At 46.5% G+C, this 20,574-nt stretch overlaps 1 protein-coding gene across 3 annotated transcripts in view; it reads right to left on the reverse strand.

Moving 5' to 3' along the window:
• Positions 1 to 15,929: 15,929 nt before the first annotated feature.
• The window catches only part of afap1l1a (actin filament associated protein 1-like 1a), a 290,476-nt gene continuing 285,831 nt past the window's right edge, over positions 15,930 to 20,574 (reverse strand). For all 3 annotated transcript variants that reach the window (XM_068043393.1, XM_068043390.1, XM_068043391.1), the window contains 2 exons: positions 20,453 to 20,569; positions 15,930 to 18,397 (listed from right to left, as the gene is read on the reverse strand). In XM_068043393.1, coding sequence (XP_067899494.1) covers positions 18,371 to 18,397; positions 20,453 to 20,569 — 144 coding nt within the window. In that variant the 3' untranslated portion in view covers positions 15,930 to 18,370. The remainder of the gene's footprint in view (positions 18,398 to 20,452; positions 20,570 to 20,574) is intronic.

A 20,574-nucleotide genomic window follows, 5' to 3' on the forward strand; every position in this document is an offset into this window, starting at 1 on the left:
GATAGAAAGAAGAGACCCCCCCTCCCCCACCACCTGACCAAGCAAGCCTGGATGAAGATCACAGAGGAGATGAGCAGATGTGGGGTCGCCCCCCACCCCAGAACAAGGTCTAGTGCCGCAAGAGGGTCATTGATCAGCTTTGCACCGCCAAGTAGAGTCCGCCATGCCCATCCTCTCTTTGGGGATTGCATGTGACTATGTGGGAAGAAGCGCTAAATGGGGAGGGAGTGACTACAAAGGCAGTGAGGCATAATCACATCCTTTCAGGTGCATGGCTGCATCCCGGCGACAGGGCACCTGCTTTCAGAGTTCACCCCCAAAATTTCCCCTGAGAGCAGATGTGGAGAAGAGCCATTTGGGAGACCCCACCAGGGGATGAGGGGCTGCCACTAGCATAAGTGTGAGATCTAACTATTCCCCTCTTTCTGCTTGCAGGAGAAGCGGGCCCACAATACCAGGGAGACATCGAGGACTGGCGGTGGGATCCCTAATGTATGTTCTCTGAAGTTGGCTGAGGAGGAGGCTCTGGAGCTAGCGGGATCCCAGGGCATCCAAGAGAGTGTGTTCATGTGTTCTCCACCGCACTTCTGCAGATCCATATCATGCATGGATGGTATGAATAGATGTGAACAACATAACCCACATACATTTGTGTTCTCTCATGCAGGTCATGGCACTTCAGAGGCAAGCACAGCCGCTGGGACAGGGGGCCTGCCGTCAGCCTCTGAGGAGGAGGAGGAACAGTCAGAGGATGCACCATTACATCATTCCCCTGCACCCTCCACCAGCGCAGATACTTTCAAGTCAGTGCGTTTTCTCTTGGGCTTAGATTCAGGGTCACAAGCTGGTGGGAGCACCACACACGTGCCCAAGCAGCTGACGGAGTCTGTTACAGCTGAGGCCACTGACAGTCGGAGCTCTGTGGGAGGCCAGACCCATACTGAGCCCCAGGCTGATGATGAGCCTCTGGTGTCGGCAGCACAGAACATGCTGGAGTATCAGAGAGAGGGAAGGGGACATCTGGAAGAGCTGCCAGAGGCAACGTGTGGCCATGAGCGGACGATGGAGGAGTCCATCCATGTCATGAGTGCTGCCATGTCAGGCATGTGATTGCATGGCTTTCTCCATTGAAAAATTGGTGACCCTCACAGAGAGCCAGATTTTGCACATGCGCGCTGACCTGCACACTATCGCCTTGGCCAAGAGCTCAACGCAGCAGTGGAAAGGTGAGAGAGGGAAAAAGCAGCTGGAGTCTTCACCAGGTCCTCATCTATCTCAAGTTAGCAGGGAGATGCAAGTGAGCCTTGAAAGGGAGGAGGAGAGTCTGCCCTCTGCACCTGGGGTTTCCCCTCAGGGCACTCCGAGTGTGGACAGCAGTCCCTCAGCCCCTCCGCCCCTCCGCCAGTGACCCGAGCTGCAGTAACTGTGACGACTGAGGAGGCTACTGCACCCATGCAGGAACCCTTCAGCCAGCCGGGGCCCCCCAGGCCTCTGGTATCCAGAGGACATCTGCCAAAGTCATCCAGGCCAAGGGACGGCCCGATCAGCAACCTGTCTCCACCTCAGCTGCCAGTGCAGGGGCCGCAATGCATAAAAGCTCACAAAAGCAAATAAAGAAGAGCACTTGGGGCTTCATGAGTATATTAATTGTGGCCTTTATATTGGTTGCTACAATTGTGCTAATAAATGGAGGTCAGATTCATTGCTGTAAATGGCTCCTGCTTTCATTGCTGTCTCGTGAGATCAACCTTCACCCTTGCTCCCTCAATGGGTTGCCAGAGCAGCCACAGGCTGCATTTGGTCAGTGTTTTAGATGTGCCAGAGTGTATGATGAAGCTGGGCACTATGCACTGGAGTGCGATAGGAAGGAGGCAGCAGGCCGAATACATTGAGGTGAGTCTTTATTGAGTTCAATTTGAGAGGCCATCATGGTGGCAGGATCCGTGTATTTCTGAGATTGTCTCTTGCCTCCCTTATGCGTCTCTCAATGGCATGGACTCTGGTGAAAGGTGATTTAGTGCTTTGGATCAGAAATTGGCTAGCTGAAAGAAGACAGAGGGTGGTGGTTGATGGCAAATGTTCATCCTGGAGTTTAGTTACTAGTGGTGTACCGCAAGGATCTGTTTTGGGGCCACTGCTGTTTGTCATTTTTATAAATGACCTGGATGAGGGTGTAGAAGGGTGGGTTAGTAAATTTGCGGATGACACGAAGGTCGGTGGAGTTGTGGATAGTGCCGAAGGATGTTGTAGGTTACAGAGGGACATAGATAGGCTGCAGAGCTAGGCTGAGAGATGGCAAATGGAGTTTAATGCGGAAAAGTGTGAGGTGATTCACTTTGGAAGGAGTAACAGGAATGCAGAGTACTGGGCTAATGGGAAGATTCTTGGAAGTGTAGATGAGCAGAGAGATCTTGGTGTCCAGGTACATAAATCCCTGAAAGTTGCCACCCAGGTTAATAGGGCTGTTAAGAAGGCATATGGTGTGTTAGCTTTTATTAGTAGGGGGATCGAGTTTCGGAGCCACGAGGTCATGCTGCAGCTGTACAAAACTCTGGTGCGGCCGCACCTGGAGTATTGCGTGCAGTTCTGGTCACCGCATTATAGGAAGGATGTGGAAGCTTTGGAAAGGGTGCAGAGGAGATTTACTAGGATGTTGCCTGGTATGGAGGGAAGGTCTTACGAGGAAAGGGTGAGGGACTTGAGGTTGTTTTCGTTAGAGAGAAGGAGGAGGAGAGGTGACTTAATAGAGACATATAAGATAATCAGAGGGTTAGATAGGGTGGATAGTGAGAGTCTTTTTCCTCGGATGGTGATGGCAAACACGAGGGGACATAGCTTTAAGTTGAGGGGTGATAGATATAGGACAGATGTCAGAGGTAGTTTCTTTACTCAGAGAGTAGTAGGGGCGTGGAACGCCCTGCCTGCAACAGTAGTAGACTCGCCAACTTTAAGGGCATTTAAGTGGTCATTGGATAGACATATGGATGAAAATGGAATAGTTTAGGTCAGATGGTTTCACGGGTCGGCGCAACATCGAGGGCCGAAGGGCCTGTACTGCGCTGTAATGTTCTATGTTCTGTGAAAGGGGTTCAAGATCCAATGCTGCCTGCTTAGTAACCTCCTCCGCATCTTCCTTGTCAGTTGAGGACTGGCGATCAATCATGTCCTCTTCATGCAAGGCCTCCCCCTCTGCAGTGCTAGATTGTGCTGAGCACAGTAGACCACCACAATACGCGAGACCGTCGCTGGGGCATACGATCGATCGCAGTACTGGAATCTCATCAGCAGCCCAATGGCCTGCTTGATGGTCACTCTGGTGGACCCAAAGCAGGTGCTGTACCTCTCCTCTGCTGCAGTGCAAGGGTTCCTCACAGATATCAATAGCTATGTCTTCATTGGGTAGCCATTGTCCCTGAGAATCCATCCCGGTAGGCGAGTAGGTGGCCTGAAAAGCTGTGGCACCTGGGACTTTCAAATTATGTAGGCATCATGGTTGTTTTCCAGGACGCAGGCACACACCTGCAGGATGAGTTTCCAGTGGTTGCAGATCAGTTGTACATTGATTGAATGGAAGCCCTTCTCATTGATGAAAGCCACTGGCTGCTCCGTGGGAGCCTTGATGGCCATGTGTGTGCAGTTGATGGCACCTTGTTCCTGGTGGAATCCAGCAATGGCCCCGAATCCAATGGCACTCTCCGCCTGACTGTCAGGGTCGGTTCAGTATCGTACATAGTCGCTGGTCCTCTTGAACAACGCATTGGTTACCTCCTTCATGCAGTGATGGGTGCTGCCTGGGAGACCCCACACATATTCCCAGTGGATCCCTGGAAAGAGCCAGATGGTTAGAAATTGAGTGCCACAATGATCTTCAAAGTGACGGGCATTGGGTGTCCACCAAAGCCCATCGGTTCCAGTTCGTCCTGCAGCATAAGTTGGTGATGGCCTCACTGGTGAGCTGCAGTCGTTGCTGGCACTGCCGCTTGGATATTTGCAGGTAGTTGAGGTGAGTCCGGTAAACTCTGGTGCGGATAGGCCCTTCTTGGCATAGCTAGCTGCTGCCACTCTCCTATTGGAGCCTTACAGGTGGGCTCAACCACCACAAAGCAGCGGGTCTGCAATTTGAATTGGCTTCTGTTCAATGTAAATGCATTCTAACCAGCTGTTCACCGCCTTGGAGCTTTCCCGCCGCTGACAAAATCTGGAACCGATGTCGGTTTCCGGATGAGAAAGTCCACCCCAAGTTTTCAGCCTCCACCCCTCCACTCCCACACCTGCTGGCCAGATAAAATCCAGCCCAAAGTGTTGAGAAGACAAGTAGCCACTCCCATGTTCCTACCTTAGACACTGATCTGTAAGTTGAAATTTTATTAAAGTATAAAAAAAAGTAATGCAATTCTTCTACTGTGCCATCTATGCTTGCAGGGGTTTTACCCATTTCTTGAGCCTCCACAAAAACGGTGCAAGGAAATCACGATGGACTGAAATATGGTATTACATTAGCACATCAGTAAATGTTGTTGTGCTGCTGATGTCATCACATGGTAGCACTCTTCCCTCTGAGTCAGCAGGTTGTGGGTTCAAGTTCCAAACCATGATTTGAGCACAAAAATCATGGTTAATACTGCAGTACAGTAGTCAGGGAGGTGCCATCTTTCGGATGTGACATCAAACTGAGGCCCCATCTACTCTTTTGTGTGAACGTAAAAGATCCCATGGCACTGTTTTGAAGAAGAGCAGGGGAGTTACTCCAGTCTACTGGCAAATATTTATTCCTCAATCAAAAACACAAAAGATTGGCCGTAATTTAACATTGGGCGGGAGGCCCCGTCCACTGGCTGAAAAGTCAGGGGCAAGCCCAGGAGTCACACTGGGATTTTTTGCTCCCCAGGCCCTTAATTGGCTTTAGGTGGGACTTCCACCTCCTTGAGGGATAGCCAGTCAGCGGGACAGCAGCTCCTAGTCTCAGCAGCGTCATCAGGAGTGGTGGTCACTGCTGGGACTACACCCAGCTTCAGCAGGAAGAGGAAGGACGACCCCAGAACTCAGGTATGTTTTTGGGGTCTCACCAGGGACAATTGGTTAAGCCCCAGCGAGGCAAGATGGGGGCAGCGTTGTGGGGGTGGGGGTTAGTTGGGGCTTCAGAGGCAGTCCTCCGTGGGGCACTGGATGCTCGATCAAGAGTGTTCCCACCCAGCCTGCAAGAGGCTGCCAGGTTTTACCTGGCAGTGTTCTTGGGGCCTTTGCCACCCGCCCGCAGTGGGTAAAATACCAGCGACGATGGAAGGAGACCCTTAAGTGGCAGTTAATTGGCCATTTAAGAGCCTTAATTGGCCTGGGGCAGGTGGGCCATTTCTCCCTGCTGCTGCCCCAAGTAAAATTGCAGCAGAGGTAGGAAGGCATCAAGAATGGCACCTCCTGCCTCCCACTCAATGTCTCGGTGCCCCCCGCCACCAGCCCGCTCGTTGGATGGCCATAAAAGTCCGGCCATTACCTGGTCATTATCATTTTGCTGTTTCTGGGAGCTTGTGTGCAAATTAGCTGCTACATTTCCTACATTATAACAGTGACTACACTTTTGGGAAAAGTACTTCATTGGCTGTGGGACACCCATTTTCTATCATTATAGTAATTTCCACTTGGTTAAAAACTGATAGTTTGGCAGATTGCTTAGGGTGACAGGCTACTGGGAATTCTGATTCCATAGCAACTTCTAATTACTTTAAGAAATTGAAAATCAAGTATATAGTTGAGATGAAGAGCATATTTATGAAAAGATTTGAGTCGTTTATCATTAAACATTCTTATGTTATTGAAATGCTTTTGGGAGCTGTTCTGTAAGATTTTGAATAGAAAATCCAGAGGATGGAGATTATATTTTTAGTGCGTCCTGTTGCAGTGCAGTCAATATCATTTTTCCATAATCAAATCTCGGGTCTGTTCAAATATATTGCATACAGATAAATCTGGAAGCTGGAGTGTAAATCAAGTGGAGCTTCAAAGGAATTACGAATGTTAAAAGTAAAAGGTTTCATGTGAATAGACAAGACCAACAAGTGTCAAAGTAACATTCCAAAACAGAAGATGGCCATTTGGCCCATTATGTCTGTGCAGCTCTCTGACTGAGCTATCTAATTAGTCCAGCTCCCTGCTCCTTCCCTACAGCTCTGCAAATTTTTCCTTTTCAAGTTTTTATCCAATTTCCTTTTGGAAGTTAATATTGACCTGCTTCCATCACCCTTTCAGATGTTGCATTCCAGATCATAGCAACTTGCTTGGTTCTTTTACTAATCACCTGTGTCCTCTGGCTACTGACCCTTGTAAATCCTCGTTACTGACCCTCCTGCCAGTGGAAACAGAGTACATGAGAAACTATCATAATTCATCATAATTTTCAACACTATACATATTATAGTGACAGTCTGTAATTAAGTTTAGAGTCCAGCCAATGCCTTTTCATGTGTAAATTAAATGATTAAAACTTAAGACGTTGTTTTCATTTCTTAATGTGTGTCAGCTCAATAAGTATATTATTAAGAGTTACGTTTAACAGATGGTTCAGCATTGCATTGACAACAAAGGCACATGGATCTTACATCCATTTGCCCCATCGTGCCTTCTCACTTTTCAACTGATGTTGTCTACTCTATTTATTGTTTACCCGTATTCTTTTATATTCTACCTTTTCAAAAACGTATTCAGTTCCTTTTCAATGTGATAGTCTTTGCCTCACCAGTCACTTGTGTTAAAGATCTCCATGTTCTAGGCACACAGTGGGCTGGATTTTGTAGTCCCGCCACCTGGAGTGGTGACAGGCGCAGAAAATGGCGGCCGCCCTGTGTGGGGCCTGTGCTGCCATGCGCCCATGACTCTACCGTGGGAAGCCACTTTACCTGTTCACGGTGGTCGCCCCCCACCTCCCCAATCACATGGCAGGGGTGGCACTGGCCACGCCATTCACGACGTCACCAAGGCAGAAGCGGGTGCTGGCGTCATTTTTAATGGGCTGCCAGTCCTGCAGACAATTTTTTTCAAAAATATACTTTATTCATAAAAATCTGTAAAAAAAAAATTACAAAACAGTTCAAAACAGCCCAAGTTCACATTCCAGAAAGTGCAAAGGAAATCAGTTTTCTTCAATACAGGAGTTAGTTGTCTCACAACCCAACCATTTAATATGCCATGTACATTTTACAGCAAACCCATATTTGGTGTATACAGTCCAAGGGGTTTCCCGTGGGCCCAGCCCCTCAGTTCACTATGGTGAGAGGACCTTATACAGTGGTCTTTCTCCATTGAGCCTTTGCGGCGGCTGCCCCAAGCTTTAGTGCCCTCAGCCCATAGCCCTGGACCTTGGAATGTGCCAGTCTGCAACACTCGGTTGTGGACAACTCTTTGCGCTGGAAGACCAGCAATTTTCGGGTGACCAAAGAGCGTCTTTCACCGAATTGATGGTCCTCCAGCAGCAGTTGATGTTTATCTCGGTGTGCGTCCCTGGGAACAACCCGTAGAGCACAGACTCCTGTGTTACAGAGCTGCTTGGGATGAACCTCGACAAAAACCACTGCATCTCTTTCCACACCTGCTTTGCAAAGACACATTCCAGAAGGAGGTGGGCAACCGTCTCTTCCCCACCACAGCCACCTTGGGGGCAGCGTGCGGAGGTGGCGAGATTCCGGGCGTGCAGGAAGTATCTGATAGGGAAGGCCCTTCTCACCACCAGCCAAGCTACGTCATTGTGCTTATTTGAAAGTACTGATGAGGCATTCTGCCAAATGACTTTGGCAGTCTGCTCGGGGAACCATCTGAAAGGATCCACCATCGCCTTTTCCCGTAGGGCCTTGAGGACATTCCGTGCAGACCACTGCCTGATGGATTGGTGGTCAAAGGTGTTTTTCTGCACAAACTTTTCCACGAAGGATAGGTGATACGGCATGGTCCAACTGGATGGAGCCTTCTGCGGCAATGTGGACAGACCCATCCTTCGCAACACTGGGAACAGATAGAACCTCAGCACATAGTGACACTTGATGTTTGCGTACTGGGGCTCTATGCACAGCTTGAGACAGCCGCACACAAAGGTGGTCATCAGGATGAGGGCAACATTGGGGTCATTTTTTCTACCTTTATCCAGAGGTTTGAACATCGTGTCCTTCCGGACCCGGTCCATTTTGTATCTCCAGATAAAGCAGCAAATGGCTCGGGTGCCCACCACGGCACAGGAGTGGGGTATGGGCCAGACCTGCGCCACATGCAGCAACAATGTGAGCGCCTCACACCTGATGACCAGGTTCTTACCCACAATGGAGAGAGAACGCTGCTCCCACATGCTCAGTTTATGGTGTACCATGGCTGTTCGCTCCTTCCAGTTTTGACACACACCCTGGCCTTCCAAACCATATCCCCAGCACCTTCAGGTAGTCTGACCTGACAGTGAAGGGGACAAGGGATCGGTTGGTCCAGTTCCCAAAGAACATGGCCTCGCTCTTACTGCAATTTATTTTGGCTCCCGAGGCCAGTTCAAACTGGTCACAGATGCTCATCAGTTTGCGAACGGCCAGCGGATCTGAGCAGAAGACGGTGACATTGTCCACGTACAGGGAGGCTTTTACCTGAGTGCCTCCACTGCCTGGGATTGTCACCCCTCTTATGCCCGCATCCTTCCTAATGGACTCAGCAAAAGGTTCGATACAGCAGACAAACAAGACAGGGGAGAGAGGACAGCCCTGTCTGACTCCAGATTGGATCGGGGAACTTTCTGATTCCCACCCATTGATTGAGACTGTGCTACTGATGTTTGTGTAGAGCAGTTTGATCCGATTGCAGATTCCCCCCCCAAACCCAATTTTGGAGAGCACGTCCATCATGTAGGTGTGCGATATCCTGTCAAAAGCCTTCTCCTGGACCAAGCTGATGAGGCAAGTGTCCACCCCCCTGTCCCATACATAGGCGATCGTATCCCTGAGTAGCGCGAGACTATCAGAGATCTTCCTGCAGGTACAGTACAGGTCTGATCAGGGTGAATCACCCACTCCAGAGCAGACTTGACCTGACTGCTGATGACTTTGGACAGAATCCTATAGTCAACATTAAGCAGTGAGATTGGCCGCCAATTTCTGATTTCCGCCCTCTCCCCTTTCCGCTTATAGATGAGGGTGATGATGCCTTTCCTCATGGATTCTGACATGCTGCCAGCCAGAAGCATACTTTTGTACACTTCCAGCAGGTCTGGGCCAATCCAGTCCCACAGAGCCGAATACAACTCAACCAGTAAGCTGTCGCTCCCGGGAGTTTTACTCGTCTTGAAGGACCTGACCGCCTTTGTCAGCTCGTCCAGAGTTAGCCCTTTGTCCAGACCCTCCCGCATGCTGTCATCGAAGACCTCCGTGATAGATGACAGGATGGACTGGAAGGCCGTGCTGTTCGTGGGCTTCATGTTGTATAGCCCGGCATAAAATGATTTGCTACTTCTTAATTGTCAGACTGTGAAAACGTTACCGAGTAATCCTCTTCCTTTAGGCTGCTGATCACAGAACTCCCTCTGTGTACCTTTTGGAAGAAGAAACGCGAGCACGTCTCATCCTGCTCAATGGAGCGGACTCTGGACTGGAAGATGATCTTGGAGGCCTCCGTGGCAAAGAGCAAGGCCTGCTGGCTCTTCACCTCTTGGAGATTCTCCTTGACCTCAACCCCATTGACTGCAGCCGGAACAGATTTTGCATTCTTTTCTGGAGTCGGGACATTTCCCTCTGTCTCTCTCTCACCCTCTGAGCACCTTTGAGGATAATAAACCTCTTGATGTTCACCTTGATAGCTTCCCACCAGTGCACCGGAGACTCAAAGAGGGGTTTCACGGTTCTCCAACCTTTGTAATCCCTTTTGAGTTCCTCAATGTTCTCTGGGATTAGCAATGTAACATGCAGCTTCCATGTCCCCCTGCCAACCCACTGATCATCCTGTAAGTGACAGTCGGCCAGTAAGAGGCAGTGGTGAGTGAAGAACACCAGCTTGACGTCGGTGGATCTGACCTTGAAAGCATGGGACACAAACAGGAAGTCAATCCTGGAACGGGCAGACCTGTCCGATCTTGACTAGGTGTATCTACACTGTGCTACGTCTGCAGGTTTGCTGAAGACATCGTGGAGCTTGGCATCTTTTATTGTTACCATTAGGAATCTGGACGTAGCGTCCAGTTTGCTGTCGTCACTGCCGGATCGTCCAGCTGCATCAATGATCCAGTTGAAGTCACCTCCAAGAATGACTGGCCTGGATGTCGTCAGTAGCAATGGGAGTTGCTGGAGGATGGTCAGCCGCTCACTGCATTGAACCGGGGTGTACACGTTGATTAACCAGAGCGGAGCATTGTTGTACTTAACATCTGCTACGAGGAGGCAACCGCCTTAACTTCGGAGATGGTGAAGTTGTCTCCCTGCAGCAGAATACCCAGGCCAGAAGAACAGGAATCATTTCCCCCTGACCAGATCGATGTCCTGTGGGACCACTATCGCGACCATTGCCTGTAAGTGCTGATGTGCAGGATTCCACACTCTTGCAGAAACAGCAAGTCAGCTTTGACCTTGGCGAGGCAGTCCAAAGTTGAAACACATCGCTAGTGGATTTGACGCTACGCACGTTAATCGAAGCAATCTTTATACCCATTTTAAAGTTGGATGTTTCTTCCCACACCAGTTGTTCTTGCAAGCCCCTGTCCTTGGGTATGTTCCTGCATATCCATTGTGTACAGAAGCTGTTTCACATTCGTTGGGCTCAGAAACACTTCCTGGTTACTCATGGGGGGGGGGATTTCTTCTGCCGGGGTAACATCGGGGGTGGGGGCGGGGTTCTTGTAGGCAGCAAGGCTTGGGCTGTCCTCTGCTGGTGGTGTCTTTGCCCTCTGTCCCTCCTCGAAGACATCACTGCTCCTGGCTTCCCGGAGCTGGAATGCGCCAGATGCTGCAGACAGGTCAATAAAGTGCAGAATTGCCCCCTTCCTCCCCTTACCTGTACACAAGGTGCAGAGTTGACCCCTTCGCCCCCTTACTCATCAGAGTGCAGAGTTCAGCCCTTCCCCACCTCGGTGGCACCAGCTTTCCCTGGATGGGAAAGTGAAGGCACCTGAGTGCCGCTCTTTGCATTGAGGATTGGGAACTGAAAGTAAAATCACTATGGCTTATATTTTAATTCATGCAAATGTGTTATTTAAATATGCTAATCTGGGTCCCGTCACAGAGCAGCTGAGGTAGCGCCATGGGAACTTCACTGCCGCTGGAACGATCAGGCGCAACTATCCCGGCGTCGGGTTCCATGGCAGCCGCTGCTGCTCAATTTTCCAGCCTCCTCCCACCCCGTCACGGAACACGGTGTCAGGCTGGGAACAAAATCCAGCCCAGTGTGTGGAAAAACACTTCTATTAACTTTCCCCTTCATTTTTCTACTGTTAATGGCTGATTGTTACTGATTCACTAACCAGTGGGAAAAAAATCTTTCACTGTTTACCCTCTTCAACACTTTCAAAATTCTGATGACTTCTGTTGTTTGAGTTGCGAGGACAACATTTGTGCTTCATGAACCATTTAAAAACATAGGCAAGAATTTAATAGCATCCCCCCCTCAACAAGGTGTGTTCCCGAATCCCTCCCCTGCTGCAATTTTTGGTGGCGAGAAATGGCCTGCCCACCCCAGGCCAATCAAGGCTCTTAAGAGACCAATTAACTGCCACTTAAGGGCCTCCTTCCACCGTCGCAGCTATTTTACCCTCGGCGGCCGGATGGCAAAGGCCCCAAGAACCTGGGGCGCCCTCCTCATCAGGCACCAACACACACTTCCGCGCGCCCCCCCCCCACTCAACCCCTCCAATTGACCCCCCTTTCCTTGCCGGGGCCCTGCCGATTGTCCCCAGCGAGACCCTAAAAACGTATCTTTTTTCTGGGGCCATCCTTCCTCTTACCTCCAATGGGTAGGTGTAGTCCCAGCAGTGTCTGCCGCTCCCGGTGATGCTGATTGGCCGGCAGCTCCATGCGGCAGGACTTCCTGCCTCAAGGAAGTGGAGGTCCCGCCCAAGACCAAATAAGGGCTTGGGGAAGAAAAATCCCAGCCTGCCTCTCCAGGCCCTGCAGAGGCAGGTTCACCCCCAACTTTTCGGCCAGTGGTCATGGCTTCCCGCCCATCATAAAATTCCAGCCATAGTCAAGTTGACAGGAAATTATCCTGCCAGGGATTTTTTGACAATTATGTATTTTTCCAACAAGCCAAAGTAAAAATATATCAAAGAACAAAGAACAGTACAGCACAGGAACAGGCCATTCGGCCCTCCAAGCCTGCGCTGATCTTGATGCCTGCTTAAACTAAAATCTTCCGCACTTCCGGGGACCGTATCCCTCTATTCCCATCCTATTCATGTATTTGTCAAGATGCCTCTTAAACATCGCTATCGTACCTGCTTCCACCACCTCCCGCGGCAGCAAGTTCCAGGCACGCACCACCCACTGTGTAAAGAACTTGCCTCACACATCCCCTTTAAACTTTGCCCCTCTCACCTTAAACCTATGTCACCTAGTAACTGACTCTTCCACCCTGGGAAAAAGCTTCTGACTATCCACTCTGTCCATGCCGCTCATAACTTTGTAAACCTCTATCATGTCGCCCCTCCACCTCTGTCGTTCCAGTGAAAACAATCCGAGTTTATCCAACCTCTCCTCATAGCTAATGCCCTCCAGACCAGGCAACATCCTGGTAAACCTCTTCTGTACCCTCTCCAAAGCCTCCACGTCCTTCTGGTAGTGTGGCGACCAGAATTGCACGCAATATTCTAAGTGTGGCTAAACTAAAGTTCTGTACAGCTGCAGCATGACTTGCCAATTTTTATACTCTATACCCCGACCGATGAAGGCAAGCATGCCGTATGCCTTTTTTAAAAAAAAGATATACAGCACTGAAACAGGCCCTCCGGCCCACCGAGTCTGTGCCGACCATCAACCACCCATTTATACTAATCCTATATTCCTATCACATCCTCACCTGTCCCTATATTCCCCTACCACCTACCTATACTAGTGGCAATTTATAATGGCCAATTTACCTACCAACCTGCAAGTCTTTTGGCTTGTGGGAGGAAACCGGAGCACCCGGAGGAAACCCACGCAGACACAGGGAGAACTTGCAAACTCCACACAGGTAGTACCCAGAATTGAACCCGGGTCGCTGGAGCTGTGAGGCTGCGGTGCTAACCACTGCGCCGCCTTCTTGACTACCTTATCCACCTGCGTTGTCACTTTGTGACCTGTGGACCTGTACGCCCAGATCTCTCTGCCTGTCAATACTCCTAAGGGTTCTGCCATTTACTGTATACTTCCCACCTGCATTAGACCTTCCAAAATGCATTACCTCACATTTGTCCGGATTAAACTCCATCTGCCATTTCTCCGCCCAAGTCTCCAACCGATCTATATCCTGCTGTATCCTCTGACAATCCTCATCACTATCCGCAACCCCACCAACCTTTGTGTCGTCTGCAAACTTACTAATCAGACCAGCTACATTTTCCTCCAAATCATTTATATATACTACAAACAGCAAAGGTCCCAGCACTGATCCCTGTGGAACACCACTAGTCACATCCCTCCATTCAGAAAAGCACCCTTCCACTGCTCCCCTCTGTCTTCTATGACTGAGCCAGTTCTGTATCCATCTTGCCAGCTCACCTCTGATCCGTGTGACTTCACCTTTTGTACCAGTCTGCCATGAGGGACCTTGTCAAAGGCTTTACTGAAGTCCATTTAGATAACATCCACTGCCCTTCCTTCATCAATCATCTTTGTCACTTCCTCAAAAAACTCAATCAAATTAGTGAGACACGACCTCCCCTTCACAAAACCATGCTGCCTCTTGCTAATAAGTTTGTTTGTTTCCAAATGGGAGTAAATCCTGTCCCGAAGAATCCTCTCCAATAATTTCCCTACCACTGACATAAGGCTCACCGGCCTATAATTTCCTGGATTATCCTTGCTACCCTTCTTAAACAAAGGAACAACATTGGCTATTCTCCAGTCCCCTGGGACCTCACCTGTAGCCAATGAGGATGCAAAGATTTCTGTCAAGGCCCCAGCAATTTCTTCCCTTGCCTCCCTCAGTATTCTGGGGTAGATCCCATCAGGCCCTGGGGACTTATCTACCTTAATGCTTTGCAAGACACCCAACACCTCCTCCTTTTCGATAATGAGATGACTGAGACTATCTACACTCCCTTCCCTAGGCTCATCATCCACCAAGTCCTTCTCTTTGGTGAATACTTATGCAAAGTACTCATTTAGTACCTCGCCCATTTCCTCTGGCTCCACGCATAGATTCCCTTCTCTGTCCTTGAGTCAGCCAACCCTTTCCCTAGTTACCCTCTTTATATACGTATAAAAAGCCTTGGGATTTTCCTTAATCCTGTTTGCCAATGACTTTTCATGACCCCTTTTACCCCTCCTGACTCCTTGCTTAAGTTCCTTCCAACTGTCTTTATATTCCTCAAGGGATTCCTCTGTTCCTAGCCTTCCAGCTCTTATGAATGCTTCCTTTTTCTTTTTTGACTAGGCTCACAATATCCCGCGTTATCCAAGGTTCCTGAAACTTGCCAAACTTATCCTTCTTCCTCACCGGAACATGCTGGTCCTGGATTCTAATCAACTGATGTTTGAAAGACTCCCACATGTCAGATGTTGATTTACCCTCAAACAGCCGCCCCCAATCTAAATTCTTCAGTTCCTGCCTAATATTGTTATAATTAGCCTTCCCCCAATTTAGCACCTTCACCCGAGGACTACTCTTATCCTTATCCACAAGTACCTTAAAACTTATGGAATTATGGTCACTGTTCCCGAAATGCTCCCCTACTGAAACTTCGACCACCTGGCCGGGCTCATTCCCCAATACCAGGTCCAGTACGGCCCCATCCCTAGTTGGACTATCTGCATATTGTTTCAAGAAGCCCTCCTGGATGTTCCTTACAAATTCTGCCCCATCCAAGCCCCTAGCACTAAGTGAGTCCCAGTCAATATAGGGGAAGTTAAAATCACCCACCACTACAACCCTGTTACCTTTACATCTTTCCAAAATCTGTCTACATATCTGCTCCTCTACCTCCCGCTGGCTGTTGGGAGGCCTGTAGAAAACTCCCAACATCGTGACTGCACCCTTCCTATTCCTGAGCTCCACCCATATTGCCTCGCTGCACGACCCCTCCGAGGTGTCCTCCCGCAGTACAGCTGTGATATTCTCCTTAACAAGTAATGCAACTCCCCCACCCCTTTTACATCCCCCTCTATCCCGCCTGAAGCTTCTAAATCCTGGAACATTTAGCTGCCAATCTTGTCCTTCCCTCAACCAAGTCTCTGTAATAGCAACAACATCATAGTTCCAAGTACTAATCCAAGCTCTAAGTTCATCTGCCTTACCTGTTATACTTCTCGCATTGAAACAAATGCACTTCAGATCACCAGTCCCGCTGTGCTCCGCAACATCTCCCTGCCTGCTCTTCCTCTTAGTCTTACTGGCCTTATTTACTAGTTCCCCCTCATTTATTTCACTTGCTGTCCTACTGCTCTGTTTCCCACCCCCCTGCCACACTAGTTTAAACCCTCCCGAGTGACACTAGCAAACCTCGCAGCCAGGATATTTGCGCGCCTCCAGTTTAGATGCAACCTGTCCTTCTTGTACAGGTCCCATCTGTCCCTGAAGAGATCCCAATGGTCCAGATATCTGAAACCCTCCCTTCTACACCAGCTGTTTAGCCACGTGTTTAGCTGCACTATCTTCCTATTTCTAGCCTCACTGGCACATGGATTCAACTCCAATCACATTATCAAGTTATGGCACTAATCAGTAATACTTCACAGGAAAATGGGTGGCAGTCATGTAGTGCACTCAATTACAACACTATTTGATGCAAAACTTTTATTTTTGAGGGCGGGTGTAGGGAGTGCACATAATTAACATTTGGCCACAGATCAGATTATTTAGAAAACTGTTCATTATCCCTTAGATATATGTGGAACCTTATCCCTTAAAGTGCTTACAAATTAAACAGAATTTTGTTGCAAAGTAAAAATTGCCGACAATCAAATTGTACATGATTCAATCACAATTACAGATACACATGAACGAATTAACTGTAAAATGAAAGGTACAAATGGAATGAACAAGCAAAAACTTCTAGATTCCTTTACATAACATGGGGAAAGTTGAGCTGAGAGTTTCATGGGAAAATGGTAATTCATTTGTTTTGAAACATTAAACACAGAAATTGCAGATTAATTCCACATATTTACAAGCTGCTTTCGGAATGTACATTTTTAGAAAATATTTATTTCACACATCTACACTGAACTAAACATAGAAAATTAGAAACTTGTTCAGAAAATATTTTAAACATAGAAATACTTTTCATAATTCTTTTTGTTTTGACCTGTAATGTTTTGTGTTAATAGCAATTCATTGTCAGGAGCGAAAAAAGTTATTTTTTGAAGACTGCAAGGATTAACACTCAATTTTGAGCCGTGTGTCATCTCAAAATGGTAAATAAAGGAACTGAATATGAATAGCTGCAACTTGTTCACAAATCCTTTTTCACATTAACATTTTTAATCTGTTAAATTGTTGATTCAAAATGAATCCTGACTTATTCTGACTTTTGTTGAATTGTGGATATTAAGTAGAACCTCCTTCCTTTTCTAAAAGCAAATACTGCAGATGCTGGAAATCTGAAATAACAACAAGAAATGCTGGAAATACTCAGCAGGTCTGGCAGCATCTGTGGAGAGAGAAGCAGAGTTAACGTTTCAGGTCAGTGACCTGATGAAACCACTGTTTGCCATGCCTTCAGTTGCCTAGGACCCAAGCTCTGGAATTCCTTCCCTACACCTCTCCACCCCGCTCTCCTCCTTTTAAAACATTCCTTAAACCTACCTCTTCAACAAAGCCTTTGGTCATCTGACCTAATATCTCCTATGTGGCTCGGTTTCATATTTTATTTTATAATGCTCCTGTGTGGCGCCTTGGGACATTTTATTACATCAGAGGTGCTATATAAATATAAATTGTTGTACAACCACTACACAACGCAGCATGGCAATGGTGGACTCTGTGATGTGGCTAAGTACGGATGCACAACCTTACCTTTTTAGTTCTAATTATCACATTCCTACTAAGCACCAATGTTATTTTATTTTATTAATAAATTCCTGTATCATAGTATTGGCAAAATGCTATTGGATGAATCCTCGTTTTAGTGACCAGGCTGCTGGTTGCTCTATATAATTCATTGATTCAGTGGAGATATGAAGACAGCCTCAAGCGACTGACTCTATTTTCACTGTAGGGAAGAAGACGTAGAGGAGAAATGATATTAGAATAATGAAAGATATACGTAAGATAGAGTAAGTAGTGAGGTTTTTAGCCTGGAGCTTGATGACCCAATATCCACAAGCCTTGAACAGAAATAAAGATTGGAAGAAATTTACCTCACAGAATAATGGTACAGACTGCTAGAAAAATAAGTTAACTCTGAGTCAGTAGCTGTCAAGAAAGGGATTTAAGGTTGCAAAGATGTTAATGGGTCTGTCTGAGTATAGAGATCTCTGGGTGAAGGGCTGAGTGAAATGCCACTATGGGATAGTTATGTGATGTGACATAACTTTTGATTAGTCCAAGATTTATTAAATATTCTGTATTTTTTTAACCATCAGTTGAGCAGTTTAGCTCCCACTGCCAAAGCATACACAAGTAAGGGTCCTCACAGTTTATACAGAAGAGTCACAGAGTTTTTGTAATCTTATTTAAAGATGAACCACACAATGCATGCACCTGGAAGATGATAAAGTCTGGTCCAACTAGGATCAGCAGTTCTTTTCAGGATGAGTTATTATTATGAGCTATTTATTAATTATTCCTGATTTTCTTTCTTATTCTGTTTATCTCCTGAAGGCATTTATTATAGGTAACATCCAGCTACAGATAAGAATTGATATGCCTTTGAGTAGCACTTGCACGTGTTGAATTTTCATTCCAGTCTTCATTATGATAGCCATTATAAAATAAAGGAATATGAGTTTTGTGACACACTGGAGAAATTATCTGGAGCTTGGAATTTGAAGTAAAATTTCAGCCTTGAAGTATAATAACAAGGCAGTTATGGCAAACTCTTACCAACCCACATCCTATAGCATTTTCTTTTCTTTACATGTTCCTCTCATTTGCAGTTTCTGCTTGAGCAGGAAGACACAGCATCATTTTCCACATCCCGAAAACTGACAAGCTTTGATAAAGTCCTACATTTATTACACTCTTTCCAAATTTAATAAATAATCCCTGCATCCACCTTCCTCGGTCCATTTCATGTCCCTGTCTTTTTCTCCCATTCCTATAATCAAAAACAGAAAGGAAATCTTTTGTTAGAGTTTTATTTGCCAAACTGTATAGTGAAGAAGCACTTTTGATTTTTGTTTATAGCTATGTGAAGTACATTGTGCAATACGACCATACGAATTAGGAGCAGAAGTAGGCCATTCAGACTGTCCAGCCTGCTCCGCCATTTAATAAGATCATGGCTGATCTGTTTCTGTCTCGAATTGCACAATCCCATCTACCCCCCATAATTTTTGATTCCCTTGCCGAACAAGAATCTATCTACCTCCGCCTTAAAAATATTAAATGACCCCGCCTCCACCACCTTCTGAGGCAGAGAATTCCAAAGTCGCACAACCCTCTGAGAGAAAAAAGTTCTCCTCATCTCTGTCCTAAAAGGACGACCCTTAATTTTCAAACATTCCCCCCTAGTTCTGGACTCACCCACAAGAAGATCCTTTCCACATCCACCTTGTCAAGACCGTTAAGGATCTTATAAACTTCAATCAAGTCTCCCCTCACTCTTCCAAACTCCAGTGAAAACAAGCCCAGTCATAAGACAACCTGCTCATTCCAGGTATCAATCTAGTAAACCTCTTCTGAACCGCCTCTAACGCATTCACATCCTTTCTTAAATAAGGAGACCAAAACTATTAATTAGTTTAATTCTGCTGTTTTTGTATTATTCCCATAAGGGTTCTACTTTGACTTAGTTGTCATTATAATGGTCTGGATTTTGCAGTTGTAATGATGGTGTTTGCCATCATTACTCTTCTGAAACTGACAGCAACTTCTGGTGTTTGCACATGTGCAGTTAAATGCAGAAATCCAGAAGTTGTGATTCCCTGCTCCTTCACAAAGTGCACTGTTTAATTCCCTGGAGACAGCAATTTTTAGAAATCACTGAATTGACAGGAATGTCCCCTTTTACACTGTAATATCGCTGAAAAATACCTCAGAGAAAGTTACACCTTGGTAATGAGATTTCACTCAGTTTTAATGACGTAGAATGTCGTAACTACTGCTCAGCAATCTCTCAGGCCCTGAAAAAGGAGTTTTATATTTGTGTAATGTCAAATTTTTCCATTATGATAATTCCATAATTTTTAAATATAAGATTTTTAAAGTCTGTTAATGATATTTCATCTTTTAATGTGTATATCCCAATTTTTATTTCACTCTGTAAAATAATAAAAAGTGAAGGGTAATCTGTGCATTTTCTTTCTTGGTTTGCCGTCTGTGAGAATTCTTCAATGTGATTGGCTGCTTATCCTGCTGAATGCCATCACTGTTGCTGGACGCCTGGAGATCCACTTGACTTGGTGCCAGATTCAAATGAGCATCGGGAAAAGGGAAATGCACACCACAGAGGTCGTTAGGTTTTTGTGCGCAGCTTTCTTCGAAATCAGCGGTGAGTCCCTTCACTTCGCCGCTGACCACAAAATCTGTGCCATTGAATTTGGTACTGAATCCAATAAATTACTTACCTGTCTTTCTGCCCATATCCACTTATAGATCCGCAAACAGAAATAATTAAAAGTGAACGTAACTTGCTTTTTTCTATAACATCATCAGGGGGTGAAGGTGAATGGGGGCAGGGGATGGGGTAGAGTGCATAGCCATAACAGAAAAATCTAGGGAAAATAGTTGAAGTTCTTTATTCCTATTTTCTGTGCTGTACGAAAATGTTTCCATTGGATTTCACTGCCATAAATTAGCTCACAGATAAGCATCAGTATTAATTCTTAGAAATAAACTAGAAACCTAACTTATCCTGTAAAATTATAATTGCACAATTTTTTTCCATTAACAATCGTTAAGTCTTAAATGCAATTACGAAGCAGAATTCAGTGTTGCTTGTTCGTGTGCCATTTTATATTTCAGTCATTACATCTGTATGTGCACATGCATTTCCACTAACAACCTCACACCAATGGAGAAGCATCATATTTTACTGAAAACTTGGTTGTTTGTACATGGCACCACTTGCAGTGGCAAACTGAAGCTGAACAGTATGTTTATGTGACTTCTCAGTTTCTACTAGGAATAGGATATCAAAACATGCTGATACCTTAGCCTTCCGTAAGACACATCCTTTACTGGAGGATATCATGGTGGGAGCTCTCCTTCTCATTTCTGAAGCACAGTTCACAGGAACGAAATGATGTTCTGTGTAACTGTTTTCAGTCTGTG

This window comes from Heterodontus francisci, chromosome 12 (genome assembly GCF_036365525.1).
Source record: "Heterodontus francisci isolate sHetFra1 chromosome 12, sHetFra1.hap1, whole genome shotgun sequence".
Classification (NCBI taxonomy): domain Eukaryota; kingdom Metazoa; phylum Chordata; class Chondrichthyes; order Heterodontiformes; family Heterodontidae; genus Heterodontus; species Heterodontus francisci.